This window comes from Papio anubis, chromosome 2 (genome assembly GCF_008728515.1).
Source record: "Papio anubis isolate 15944 chromosome 2, Panubis1.0, whole genome shotgun sequence".
NCBI classification, from domain to species: domain Eukaryota; kingdom Metazoa; phylum Chordata; class Mammalia; order Primates; family Cercopithecidae; genus Papio; species Papio anubis.
In genome coordinates, this window is record NC_044977.1 from 94,426,356 (window position 1) to 94,441,637 (window position 15,282).

At 43.8% G+C, this 15,282-nt stretch overlaps 2 protein-coding genes across 6 annotated transcripts in view; one reads left to right on the plus strand and one right to left on the minus strand.

Moving 5' to 3' along the window:
- The window catches only part of CCR3 (C-C motif chemokine receptor 3), a 91,351-nt gene that overhangs the window by 51,903 nt on the left and 24,166 nt on the right, over positions 1–15,282 (minus strand). The window lies entirely within an intron of this gene.
- On the plus strand, positions 6,115–12,847 carry CCR1 (C-C motif chemokine receptor 1). Its single transcript, XM_003894540.5, has 2 exons — positions 6,115–6,439; positions 10,251–12,847. Exon 2 carries the CDS (start codon positions 10,262–10,264, stop codon positions 11,327–11,329), a length of 1,068 nt encoding a protein of 355 aa, XP_003894589.1. The 5' UTR covers positions 6,115–6,439; positions 10,251–10,261; the 3' UTR covers positions 11,330–12,847.

Below are 15,282 nucleotides of genomic sequence, written 5' to 3' on the forward strand. Positions count from 1 at the left end.
ATCACACTTATTCCAAAATGGACCATATAGTTGGAAGTAAAGCACTTCTCAGTAAGTGTAAAAGAACAGAAATTATAACAAACTGTCTCTCAGACCACAGTGCAATCAAACTAGAACTCAGGATTAAGAAAATCACTCAAGACCACTCAACTACATGGAAACTGAACAACCTGCTCCTGAATGACTACTGGGTACATAACGAAATGAAGGCAGAAAGAAAGATGTTCTTTGAAACCAATGAGAACAAAGATACAACATACCAGAATCTCTGGGACACATTTAAAGCAGTGTGCAGAGGGAAATTTATAGCACTAAATGCCCACAAGAGAAAGCAGGAAAGATCTAAAACTGACACCCTAACATCACAATTAAAAGAACTAGAGTAGCAAGAGCAAACACATTCAAAAGCTAGCAGAAGGCAAGAAATAACGAAGATCAGAGCAGAACTGAAGGAGACAGAGACACAAAAAAACCCTTCAAAAAATCAATGAATGAATCCTGGTTTTTTGAAAAGATCAACAAAACTGATAGACCACTGGCAAGATTAATAAAGAAGAAAAGAGAGAATAATCAAATAGATACAATAAAAAATGATAAAGGGGATATCACCACCAATCCAACAGAAATACAAACTACCAACAGAGAATACTATAAACACCTCTATGCAAATAAACTAGAAAACCTAGAAGAAATGGATAAATTCCTGGACACATACACTCTCCCAAGACTAAACCAAGAAGAAGTTGAATCCCTGAATAGACCAATAACAGACTCTGAAATTGAGGCACTAATTAATAGCCTAACAACTACAAAAAGTCCAGGACCAGATGGATTCACTGCCGAATTCTACTAGAGGTACAAGGAGGAGCTGGTACCATTCCTTCTGAAACTATTCCAATCAATAGAAAAAGAGGGAATCCTCCATGACTCATTTTATGAGGCCAACATCATTGTGATACCAAAGCCTGGCAGAGACACAAAAAAACAATAAAAAGAGAATTTTAGACCAATACCCCTTGATGAACATCGATGCAAAAATTCAATAAAATACTGGCAAAACTGAATCCAGCAGCATGAATAAAAGTCAGCCATCCACCATGATCAAGTGGCTTCATCCCTTGGGATGGGCGGCTGGTTCAACATATGCAAATCAATAAAACGTAATCCATCATATAAAATAGAATCAAGGACAAAAACTACATGATTATTTCAATAGATGCAGAAAAGGTCTTTGACAAAATTCAATACCGCTTTATGCTAAAACTCTCAAATTCGGGGTAGTATTGATGGAAGGTAGTCTCTCAAAATAATAAGAACTATTTATACAAAACTCCACAGCCATATCGTTTGAAGGTTCGAATGGCAAACACTGGAAGCATTCCCCTGAAAACTGGCACACAAGATTGGCAAGGATGCCCTCTCTCACTCACTCCTATTCAACATAGTGTTGTGTCTGTACAGCATAATCAGGCAAGAGAAAGAAATAGCGGGGTCCAATTAGAAAAGAGGAAGCCAAATTGTCCTTGTTTGCAGATGACATGACTGGGTATATTTTAGAAACCCATCATCTCAGCTCTAAAAATCTCCCTAAGCTGATAACGCAGTAAAAGCCTTAAATAAAATCATTGTAAAAATCACAAGCATTCTTATATATCAATAAATAGACAAACAGAGCACCAAATCATATGAATGAATCATTCACAATACTTCAAAGAGAATACAATACACACCTAGGAATCCAACTTAAGGTGATGTGAAGGACTCTCTTCAAGAAGAACTATGATAACTCATGATCTAGAACTAGAAGTACCATATGACTCCAGCCATCCAAATATTTGGGTAGAGTTTAGGAATATAATAATAATATAAATAATTTATTTATTATGCAATCATTCAATCAATCATAAAGACTCTGGAATCAACCCAAATCCAAATCCTAATCTGAATAATCAACGAACGAATCATACCATAATTACAAAAAGATATATGATGAATTGTTCTTGCAGTTTTAATCATGATTTGTCTATCATCACTTCTCAAACCATCAAGAACAGAAACAACGTACTACGTTCTCACCTACAGGAACTAAATGACGAGACATCACCTGACCGACCCCTATAAAACATCACTACCACCAAATGAATTTTATGCATATGGCGACATCACCGGTTGGCGTTCGACCGACCCATCATCTTAATGACGAGTTGATTGGGTGCTGATGAGTTGATGGGTGCAGCACACCAATTACGGCACAGGCATACATATTGCTGCAATCAAACCCGCATGTTATCCACATACCCTCAGGAACTTAAAGTATAACTAAAAAGGAAGAACTACAAACCAGTGCTCAAATAAATAGATACAAACAAATGGAAGAACATACCATGCCTATGGATAGGAAGAATCAATATCATGAAAATGGCCATACACGCCAAGGTAATTTATAGATTCAATAATTATCCCCATTACGCCTACTCAATGACTTTCACAGAATTAAAACTCTTTTTTGGTTCCATATGAACTTTAAAGAGCCCGCATTGCCAAGACAATCCTAAGTCAAAAGAACAAAGCTGGAGGCGTCACGCTACCTGACTTCAAACTATGCTACAAGGCTATGGTAACCAAAACAGCATGGTACTGGTACCAAAACAGAGATATAGACCAATGGAACAGAACAGAGCCCTCAGAAATAATACCACACATCTACAACCATCTGGTCTTTGACAAACCTGACAAAAACAAGAAATGGGGAAAGGATTCCCTATTTAATAAATGGTTCTGGGGAAACTGGCTAGCCATATGTAGAAAGCGGAAACTGAATCCCTTCCTTACACCTTATACAAAAATTAATTCGAGATGGATTAGAGACTTAAATCTTAGACCTAAAACCATAAAAACCCTAGAAGAAAACCTAGGCAATATCATTCAGGACATAGGCATGGGCAGGGACTTCATGTCTAAAACACCAAAAGCAATGGCAACAAAAGCCAAAATTGACAAATAGGATCTAATTAAACTGAAGAGCTTTTGCACAGCAAAAGAAACTACCATCAGAGTGAACAGGCAACCTACAGAATGGGAGAATATTTTTGCAATCTACTCATCTGACAAAGGGCTAATATCCAGAACCTACAAAGAACTCAAACAAATTTACAAGAAAAAAACAAACAACCCCATCAAAAAGTGGGCAAAGGATATGAGCAGACACTTCTCAAAAGAAGACATTTATGCAGCCACCAGACACATGAAAAAATGCTCATCATCATTCGCCATCAGAGAAATGCACATCAAAACCACAATGAGATACCATCTCACACCAGTTAGAATGACGATCATTAAAAAGCCAGGAAACAACAGGTGCTGGAGTGGATGTGGAGAAATAGGAACACTTTTACACTGTTGGTGGGGCTGTAAACTAGTTCAACCATTGTGGAAGACTGTGGCGATTCCTCAAGGATCTAGAACTAGAAGTACCATTTGACCCAGCCATCCCATTACTGGGTACATACCCAAAGGATTATAAATCTTGCTGCTATAAAGACACATGCACACATATGTTTATTGCGGCACTATTCACAATAGCAAAGACTTGGAACCAACCCAAATGTCCATCAATGACAGACAGAATTAAGAAAATGTGGCACATATACACCATGGAATACTATGCAGCCATAAAAAAGGATGAGTTCATGTCCTTTTTAGGGACATGGATGCCCTGGAAACTATCATTCTCAGCAACCTATCATAAGAACAGAAAACCAAACACCACATGTTCTCACTCATAGGTGGGAATTGAACAATGAGAACATTTGGACACAGGAAGGGGAACATCACACACCAGTGCCTGTTGTGGGGTGGGGCCGGGGGGAGGGATAGGATTAGGAGATATACCTAATGTAAATGACGAGTTAATGGGTGCAGCACAACAACATGGCACATGTATACATATGTAACAAACCTGCACGTTGTGCACATGTACCCTAGAACTTAAAATATAATAAATAAATAAATAATAAAAAATGAAAATAAAGAATCATCCACAGCCACCACTGGCAGGGTCCCCTGCATCTCTTCCCCGAGCATTGGTGCCAAGGCTGGGGTGGAAGGCTGTCCCAGGACAGGGTTTGGTCTAGTGCTGGGCTTCCACTGCAACCTCTCTGGGGCAAAGGAAGCTGCCCACATCTCCCACTTCTCTCCAAGGAAGAGGAACATTGATGTGGATCAAGGACAATATGGCAACCTTGAGAGAACACTAGTTTTTAAGGAGAGGAGTCAAAGGGATTTTAAGAGAAATGGACAGGGCAAGATCATCCCTCTTTCCTGGTTTCTCCCTTGTCTCTCTGTGCTCCCCACATTGTACACATCTGCTGTGGTGAGATGGGCGTGTGCACTAAGGGGTTTGCAAGGCCATAGGAGATCTAGGTGAGGGTGTGGGAGGGGAGACAGAGCAGGCAACTGAGCAGCCTCTCGTTTAGGCCTTGAGCTAAAGAGAGAAAGAAGTCTTCCTAGCTCACAGCTAGTCCAGCCTAATCTTCTGAAGAAAGATCACATGAGACTTTGAGCCAAAAGCATTGAGAAAATCTAGATCCATGTCCCCCAAATTTAAGCTGGATCCATGCCACCTAAATTTAAGCATGCATCAGAATCATATGGCAGTCTTTGTCAAAACCTGGATTGCTCGGCCTCATCCCCAGGATTTCTGAGTCAGTATGTCCGGCATGGGACCCCAGAATTTGCATGGTTAGCAACATCCCAGGGAATGTGGATGCTGCTGGTCCAGGGACCTCACTTTGAGAACCACTGCTCTAAAGGACTTCCTCACCCCTTCTCACCCTTGATGCACCCTTCCTTAGCCCAGGGTATTTCCCAGGCCACTACAAAAGCTGTTCCTCATTGTGGTAACTTGGTTAATTGTTTGTGATCCTTCCTAAGCTATAAGCTCTCAAAGAATGGATCCAGCCTCTTTCTTCACCACGATATCCCAAGCACCCAATACAATGTCTGGCACATTGTGAGTACTGAATAAATATTTGTTCAATGAACAAGCAGATTTGCCTGGTACATCCCTTCTGTGGCATGAAACCTACAGCAGTGCTAGAAGGCTGGTTGAGGATGAGGTACTGACCATGTCCCTCACTTTAGACAGGATCAAGGACAAGGAAGGCCTCACAAGCCTCTGTTCTTTTTGGAAACTGATCCACCAGCAAAGTGCTGCAAATAGCCAGGCCCATGCAGACCCCCATTTACGTCTTCGGGGTGAAGCTGAGTGATGATCAGACATCAACCTTAGGCCATCTTGTCTGAATTCTTCATTTTACGGATAAAGAAACTGAACCATGAAGGGACAAGTGATCTTTTCAAAGCACATTCACACTGATGGTTTCTGAAACAGTGCTTCGTAGCAATGCAGTGAGGAAGGTTAGGGGTGTCCCCACATTACAGAAGACACAAGGGCAGTGGCAGAGTAGGTATTGGCAGTTGTGAGAAGAGTCACAGTACTCATCATTTGTCAGACATTTTTCACTGTTCCAGGCACTCTGACATTTTTCAAGTACAAGGTGACCTCATGCTTCTCCTCTGAGGTAAGCATTTAGTACTCCCATTTAGCAGAGTAGGAACTGAGACTTAGAAAGATGAGTGATCTGCCCATGTCACAGGTGGAGAGCTGGGATTTGAACTTGGCCCATGTTTGACCATCGCATAAAGCAGGAATGGGGCATCAGAAAGGGAAGATCAAAACATAACCAACAGACCTATATTCCCTCCATGCTGGAGGTTCCTGAGGCAAAACCACTCTCTGAGGTTTGGTGGGGAGGGACGTGGGGAACACAGAGCAGAGGGACAGTGAGCTCCCAGAGGCTGAGGGGTATGGGGTGTCAAAGAGAAGCTGCTGCCTCTGTGTACACCCATGTCAGTTGGTTTTGAGGAACAGGACTCAGGATTGCAGTTTAAATCCTTCCATTCACAATCTTTAAGGAAGAAGAAAAAAAAAGTCTGCCGCTGACTGCAAGAGCTCTATGCCCTGCCCCCATCCCACATATACGCATCCCACACTTCAATTGCTCCAAACATTCTGGGAACATCTCACTGCCACCCACCTCACCCAACTCAGTTTCACCTGCCCCCAATTCCCTTAAGGCTGAGCTCCCAGGGCCAAGACTCAAGAGCCTCAGAGTGAGCAGAGAAAATCCTCGCAGTTAACTTGGCCTCCAGGAAGTGGCCACTGGTGGGCGTTGTGGCCATTCATGAGCACCCAACCACACAAAAAGAAGAACTTTGTCCCCCTTCTTGTCATTTTGAAAGACTGTGAAACTGGAGTCAATTCTCCATCATCACACAGGAACCTGAGCACTTCCTACTCAGTCAGGACCTTGAATTCATAAAAACTCGGAAAGCCCCAGAAACAAAGACTTCACGGACAAAGTCCCTTGGAACCAGAGTAAGTGGCACTTGTTTTCCTGTCTTATCTGTTACTGTGGAGGGCAGTCTTGTTCAAAGACATGCATGCAGCTAGGGGCTCCTCAAAGGTGAGGGGAGTTCTTTGAGGGCCGGGCAAATGTCTAAGTAGCCCATGGATGCATCTCCAAGGCAATTAATACTGTAGCAATATTGAGAATGATGGATTTATAAAGCTGGGTGCTCAGATGAAATATAGGCTTTTTTTGCTAAAAAGGAAGCTTACTTGAAGGATTGGCTGTTGGTTACTGATTAAGAAAGTCAGTCAGTACTAAGGGACAAAAGGTGTTTTCTGTGGAAACCTATCCAACAAGAAATTGCTTGGGCAGGCGCAGTGGCTCACGCCTGTAATCCCAGCACTTTGGAGGCCGAGGCGGGAGGATCACGAGGTCAAGAGTTGAATCCGGGAGGTGGAGATTGCAGCGAGCTGAGACTATGCCACTGCATTCCAGCCTGGCGACAGAGCAAGAGTCTGTCTAAAGAAAAAAAAAAATTACTTGCCAAATCCCTCCATGTAAAGGAAAACCAAACATGGTGTATGAAGAAATTAAAGCAAGAGGGAAATATTAGTTAGAAAAATCTTGGCAGATGCAAGGATGATTTGATACTGAACCTATCTCTTAAGAAGACTAGAACCAAGGATCCTCAAAATCGGCACTGCTGTCTTTGGAGGAAGTAGGCTTTCACTCACCCAAAGGCAAGGAGCTGGCTAGGTGATTTTGGGGGGCATCTGTTCTGCTCTACTAACAAAGACACAGGTCAGGATTTTGTTCTGAAGATAGAGGGGCACGGTGGCTCCTTACAGGTATCTACTTCATAGGTGATCTTGGTGGGTCCCAGATTTCAAAGAAGAGATGGAAACTCCCAGAAGTTTGCATAGCCTACCACCAGGCTATGTGCCACTCACTGATCCTTTAGTTCCCGCACCGAGCAGTGGGACAGTGCTGGCTGGACTGTTCAGAATGTGGGGCCTGGGCAGTGATGTGCTTGTAAATGTTCAACAACTGACTCTTTTGAAGAAAAGATCCCTGCTTTATAACATTTGTTGATTTTCACGGTATAAATGCTCCCACTGTGGTCAGTTTCAAGCTACCAACATGCTGAATGTGGAGTGGGGAAGAGATGCCCGCGATTGGCATTTATGAACCAGTACAAGCCAGCCAGCACACCATCGGCCTGGGTGTCTTTCACCATCACCGATTGCTCTATATCTGCTCAGAGACTTCACCAACTCCCAGGCTGGAGGACACTGGCAGTGGAGGGTCCAGGATCCAGGGCTATAGCTGACCACTGTGCAGTGGCCTTGAGGCAGACTTCTGCAATAGAATACAGCAGGGCTAGCAGGTTAGATGGCAACACGGTCCTTTGCTTTCTCTTGTGGGGCCGCACCCCAGATCACCTCCCTTTAGGAACAGCATGCCTTGGAGTGGTTGCCTGGTGCTTAACAAGTTGGGGAAATAACAAATGGGTTGGAGGTAAGGGGAGTACGGAGGTGACTCGGTTTAAAATGCCACCTGACAATGTTGACCCCACTTGCCTTCAACTTTGCCAAACCTTCCCAGAAACTGAACTCATGGGGTCAGCCTCACACTAGCTGCTCTTCATGCTTTCCAAGCTGTTTGCTTATGTCCACTGTTAATCTGCCCGCCCACGGAAAAGTGCTGACTACCAAACTGAACTGTCTGCCCTCATCAGCAATAGCTGTGGTCACAGAAATTAGAAAGTGCCAACACAGCTTTGTTAGTGACCGCTAGCCTGACTCTCTCCAGAAAGAAGGCTGATTGGATCTCTCTGGAGATGGAGGAGTGGGCCAGGGGATGGGTTTGATGAAAAATTAAAGCTCCTCACTTCCCACCCTAATAGAGTATCTCCCCTTCCAGTCAGGGTGACCTATACCCTCCATGTGCCTTCATCTCCTTTACAATGGCTATTGAAAAAATGTGAATTGTGTAAGCAGGAAACATTCCTTAAGGAGAGTAGAAGGAAGAACACCAGAGACGCAGGTTTAAGATAGAAATTATAAAGTAGGTGCCACTTACTTTACTGATCGGTATTTGAGTCAAATCAATTTAGATTGGTGGCAATAGATTGACAATTTCAAATGTCATTCACATGGAAGGGACCATCATTGTCCACCGTTACCAAGAAAAATCACTTTCTAGATTAACTACAAAGAGATTTGGCAGGGGGGGTGGGGGACAGGGTATACCAGCCAGCCAGGGACATCCTGGACATTGGTGCCTGGCACGCACTGGTGGTGACAGGCCTCAGGGAAGGGCTCCTGCAGGGAAGGAGGTCTCTCAGGGAAGGTCCCCAAGAAAAGTGCCCTGGCCTGGCCCTTGCCAGGTGGTGGTGGTGGGGATGATGGTGGCACTTTTCTCATACATTACTTCACAGCAGCCCTACAAGATAAGAGTTGCTTTCCCACATTACAGATGAGGAATGAAGCTCAGAGAGGTAAAATAATTTATCCAAGGTCACAAAGCTCGTAGGTTACACCAAAGCCGATACTTCATTTGGGGAGGCATCTTTAATAAGCAATTGGACAGGATTCAAAAAGTGTGCCGAAAAAGCAGGGACTGGGAGAAGTCCTACAAAGGCAACCTACGGAGTGATTCTTTTTTGTTTCATTTTTGTTTGCTTTAAGGCATCCCTGGGTAAAAATATCTAAGAGCTTATCTCAGCAGAATTCAGCTAGTCGCTGTGTAACATCACCTCATAGCTCCAGATCATTCTGAACTCTTCCTCCCCTGACGCCCAGTTTTCTCTTTTTCTGACCACGTTATCTCCCTCCTCTCTGCCTGCACTTTCCTCTCCTTTCAGAAGGTCTGCAGAGTGACCTTAGACCTAGTCCCACCTAAGCGCTGTGCAATGTGGGTCAGGCTCAGCCCACTCTGGTGCCCTCAGTTTCCTCATCTCCAAAATAATGGGATTGACCTACTAGGATTTCACTATGGCAACACCACTGGTGTTTGGGGTAGAATGATCTCTGCATTGTAGGACATCCTTGGCCCTGCCTACCAAATGACAGTAGCGTCCCCCAGTTTTGGTGACAACAGCAACAAATGCCCACACATTTCCAAGTGCCTCAAGGGTACTAGGTCACTCTTGGCTGAGAATCTTTTTAGACCAAAAGCCATGAAGATCTGTTTGTATATTACTCTGAGCCAGGACCATTTTCTTTCTCAGAGTCCTTTTTTCTTTTACAGAGTCCACAGTGCAAAGTCACCGCTCAGTGACAGTGACAGGAAAGCGTAGTGGTGTCAGGGCTGGGCATAAGAGTGATGCACACCTGGGTTTGAGCTCCAGCTCTGTTCTCACAAGAGGTGTGTCCTTGAATATGTTTCCTAACCACTCTGAACCTCTGTTTCATCACCTCTTAAATGAGAACAATAATGGGACCCCTCCAGGGCTCTTTAACCCTAAGTCCAATGCCTAGCCCATGGGGGTGCTTAGGAAGTGTTGGTTATGAATAGTGTGGTAAGGTCTCCCTCTGGCTTTCCACCCACTGAACTTATCTCTTACAAAACACTTTGCCAAAATGATTGAATCAATGATTTGTACATTCATTTGCTTATTGCTTCCACTCTCTGTTAGACTGCAGTTTCCTAGAAGGCAGAGAGGACCTAGGTTTCTCTAACACTCATTTTCTCCCCAAGGCATGGTACACAGAAGGCACTCAATAAACATGTATTGAGTGGCTGAAGAAATGTCCCCACTCCCTTGTCTTTACTGTCCAGTGCCCACTGCCTTTAATAGCAGAGTAAAGACAATTTTTTTTTTTAAACCTGTAGGAGAAGCCGGGATGGAGACTCCAGACACCACAGAGAACTATGACATGATCACAGAGTTTGACTATGGGGATGCAACTCCATGCCACAAGGTGAATGAGAGGGCCATTTTGGCCCAACTGCTGCCCCCTCTGTACTCCTTGGTATTTGTCATTGGCGTGGTTGGAAACCTCCTGGTGGTCCTGGTCCTTGTGCAATACAAGAGGCTCAAAAACATGACCAACATCTACCTCCTGAACCTGGCCATTTCTGACCTGCTCTTCCTGTTCACACTGCCCTTCCTGATCTACTACAAGTCGACGGATGACTGGATTTTTGGTGATGCCATGTGTAAGATCCTCTCTGGGTTTTATTACACAGGCTTGTACAGCGAGATCTTTTTCATCATCCTGCTGACGATTGACAGGTACCTGGCCATCGTCCATGCCGTGTTTGCCTTGAGGGCACGGACCGTCACTTTTGGTGTCATCACCAGCATCATCATTTGGGCCCTGGCCATCTTGGCTTCCTCGCCACTCATGTACTTTTCCAAGACCCAGTGGAACATCGTTCGCCACAGCTGCAACCTTCACTTTCCTTACGAAAGCTTTCAACAGTGGAAGCTGTTTCAGGCTCTGAAACTGAACCTCTTTGGGCTGGTGTTGCCTTTGTTGGTCATGATTGTCTGCTACACAGGGATCATAAAGATTCTGCTCAGACGACCAAATGAGAAGAAATCCAAAGCTGTCCGTCTGATTTTTGTCATCATGATCATCTTCTTTCTCTTTTGGACCCCGTACAATTTGACTGAACTTATTTCTGTTTTCCAAGAATTCTTGTTCACTCATCTTTGTGAGCAGAACAGACAATTGGACCTGGCTATGGAAGTGACGGAGGTGATCGCCAACATGCACTGCTGTGTCAACCCAGTGATTTACGCCTTCGCCGGTGAGAGGTTCCGGAAGTACCTACGGCAGTTGTTCCACAGGCGTGTGGCCGTGCACCTGGTTAAATGGCTCCCCTTCCTCTCCGGGGACAGGCTGGAGAGGGTCAGCTCCACGTCTCCCTCCACAGGGGAGCATGAACTCTCTGCTGGACTCTGACTCAGACTACCGGAGGCCAACCCAGAACCAGCAGGAGTGACCTGCCAGGCACATTGAGCCAGCAGCCTGGCTCTCCCAGCCAGGTTCTGACACTTGGCACAGCATGGAGTCACAGCCACTTGGGATAGAGAGGGAAAGTAATGGTGGCCTGGGGCTTCTGGGGCTTCAGTCTCTTCCATGAACTTCCCTGGTAGAAAGGAGATGAATGAGCAAAACCAAATATTCCAGAGACTGGGACTAAGCATACCAGAGAAGGGCTTGGACTCAAGCAAGATTTCAGATTTGTGACCATTAGCATTTGTCAACAAAGTCACCCATTTCCCACTATTGCTTGCACAAACCAATTAAACCTAGTAGTGGTGAATGTGGGCTCCATTCAAAGTGAGCTCGTGAGCCATGGGAGACACTGATGCATGAGGAATTTCTGTTCTGCCATCACCCCCCTACCCTCCCACTGCCAAAGATCTTGGAAATAGTGATTTCCACAGTGACTCCACTCTGAGTCCCAGAGCCAATCAGTAGCCAGAATCTGCCTCCCCTCCACTCCCACTGCAGGATTTGGGCCCTTGGAATCCTGGGGAACAAAGAACTAATGATGGAATAATTGAGACCTAATGAGAAATAGAAATGGGGAACTACTGTTGGCAGTGGAACTAAGAAATCCCTTAGGAAAAATTTTTATATCCACTAAAATTAAACAATTCAGGGAGTGGGCTAAGCATGGGCCATATGAATAACATGATGTGCTTCTTAAAATAGCCATAAAGGAGAGGGACTTATCATTTCCATTTACCCTTCTTTTCTGACTATTTTTCTGAATCTCCCTTCTCTTCAAGTTGGGTCATATATTGGTAGATTCTAACGGCTTTATGGCAGCAATTAGTAACAGGCAAAAGGAACCAGAGTTGGTTTCCCTTCTGTTTGTTCTTCATCTAAGCCTTCTGGTTTTATGGGTCAGAGTTCTGACTGCCACCTTGGACTTGTCAGCAAAAAAAAATGACCTGCTGTGTAAGCTGACAGTATTTGTAGCTGATGGGGGTTGGGCGGAAAGTGTCTACTAGGAAGATGCCTGCCCTTGCAGGAGGGTGGGGTGAGATTCTGTGCTGATGTAGGAGTCTGAGAGGGCCCTCAACTCAAAGGAGCTTATTTATCCAAAATGTTCTGGATGCGTCATCTCTAACCAAGGACACCCTATTTATCATGCCTTTGTTCTTTTTTCCCTCAGATGTATATTTCTTTAAAAATATTTTTCCTAATAACAAAACTTATTTCTAAAACAGCTTAAAAATACAAAGAAAAAGTCCCAAACACTGACATTACCTACACTGCCACTATCCAAAGACAAAATTGCCCACTATGCACTTTTGGGTGCATTTTCTTTTAGTTTGTTTTTTGTTCAGTGCATATTTATGATAATAACAAAGATGGGCTTCAATTGTACCCACTGCTCTGTTGTTGGTTTTAATTAGCAGCAAGTTGTGATCACTTTCCCAGGTCAATAAATCATTTCAAAGCATGGTTTTTGGTGCCTGCACTGAAGTCTATGGCAGGGATGCACCCTAATTTACTCCACCCATTTCCACGCTATTGCTTGCACAAATCAATTTAACACAGCAGTGATGACTGTGGGCTCCATTCAAAGCAAGCTCTTGAGCCATGAGAGACACTGATGCATGAGGAATGTCTGTTCTTGCAGGGTGCTCAGCTCAGTGAGCCAGACAGACACAGGGATGCCAACAGGGCCCAGGCAGCATGGCAGGGGGTTGGGGGGGACTACAGAGCTCAGGGTGCCAAGGCAGTAAAAAGGAAGAAGGAATTATCAGTCAGAAGGCACCCTAAGCTGACGGGTGTCCCACCTTACAACACAGTAACACCATTGGACTGACTTTCCCCCTTTGTGGACACTAGAGCTGTACTCTTACCAAACCACCCACCCCCTTTAGTGGGAATTATGTTCACATGTGGTCTCTGTACAAAGAAGCTGGTGTCATGATGGTCTCGAAAACTTTTGTCTGGGATAGAGGAGGTCATGCTACCTGGGCTTACACCCCCACACAGAAAATATAGACAAATACAGGCTATGGGGTCCAGGTGGATGTCAGCTTTCCAGTTGTAAACCCACCAGCTCTCTCAGCGTGTAGAAAGGAGGCTTAACTGAATTAAGACATATTTGTCTACTGCTTTAGTAAAATAAAACTGCATCAGAAAACATTTAGTCCACAGTGAAATCATAATGTGGAATATTTCACAAGATCCTCCAGTTCCATTTTGAAGTAATACTTGTTTTTCCCCTTATTACAAAGGGAATTTCTAGTTGTAGAAAACTGGAAATAGCTAAAAAACACAAAGGAGAAAAATGAAAGCAACTGCAATTCTCCTCCCCAAATATAACCTCCCTTATACTACTGTTTTAGTACATTTCCTTCTAGTACTGTTTTCTAAATGCACACACATACATAGACAATCACACTTAATATTTTGTGTGCCTGTAACCTCGTTAATGTTTGACACATAGTAAGCACTAAGTAAATGCTGGCTAAGTGAAGCTCAATTTCTGAGCTCCAATTTCCTCATCTATAAAGTGAAGAGGAGCCTGGTATCTACCTCATGCTGTTCTGAGGATTAAATAACATAAAGTTAGGGAAATTGGGCAGTATTCCTCCAACATTATCCAATAAGACTCCTGCCAGCACCTTTCCTTGGTCACTCAAGACATTCCAACTCCTCCTGACTGCCTCCCCCACCCCTCCCATGCCCTGGTCCTGTGCTAATGGGGTGCAGCCCCAGACTCATCGCTCTTGTTGTCCCCATTGCTTTTTCGATTTCATCCTTACAGAAAGACTGCCAGAAGAGCACAAAGAACTCCCTTCTCTCCTATCCAGACTCACCAGTTGTCAGCATTTTCCCATGTTTGCGTTAAATTCATCATTCTCTAGATGATAGATTAGATACATACACGCATACGTATCTAGATCTAGATGCTAGATATAGATAAATAGACATACAATGCTATTTTTTTTTCTCCACAATCATTTGAGAGCAAGTTGCAAATACAATGCCTCATTATCATCATTACCCTCAGAATGTTTTTACTACCAACAAGGATATTCTCCCACATAACCGAAACAGGAAACTGGTACGGACACAATATCACCATATTATCTGTACCCCTGTTTCCAGTTTTGCCCACTTTGCCAATAATGTCCTCTATAATCCCAGGGTCCAGAAACGCTTGTTTTACTCAGTTGTCTGCTCCTCTAGTCTCCTTCAAGAGCAGTTTCTCAGGCTTTTCTTGTCTTTCAAGACTTCAGCATTTAAGAGCAACACTACAGTTACCTGATAGACAATGATTCCTCAATTTGACTGACTGATGTTTCCTTAGTTCCAGGTTATGAAACTAGGGCAGAAATCTCACAGAATGGTTGCTGTGTTCTCAGTGCATAATATCAGAACACACCTGATGCCAATCTTCCCCACAACTGGTGATGTTAAACTTGATCAGTTTCTTAAGAAGGTGTCTACCAGTTTTCGCCACTGTAAAGCATTTTGTACTTATTACTTAATGAGTGAGAATTATTAGTTCACTTCCTTCTGAAAAGTGAGAGCTTCTCTTCTCCTCCTCTTATTTATTATTTGTATTAGCAGGATCTCATGGAGTTCTTTTTAATTCAGTGGAATATAGTTTAATGTTGTCTTTATTTTGATGCACAAATTGCCCCAAATTTATCTAATGAGAGCTGGATCCTATATCCTTTTGTTCTGTCTCCATTGTACTTTGAGCAATCCCTCCCTCTTTGGCAAAGAGGTTCCACATCTGTCTTGTATTTTCCCTGCCCCGGTTAAGGGAGGAGACCACCCCTTATATCGTCTTATGCCCAATTTCTGCCTCCAAAGAAAGAAGAAGTAAAAACTAAAAGGCAGAAATGAAATCCACAGGCAGACAGCCCGGCACC

Coding starts and splice junctions, on each gene's coding strand:
- CCR1 (XM_003894540.5), top strand. CDS start 10,262: ATGGAGACTCCAGACACCACAGAGAACTATGACATGATCACAGAGTTT.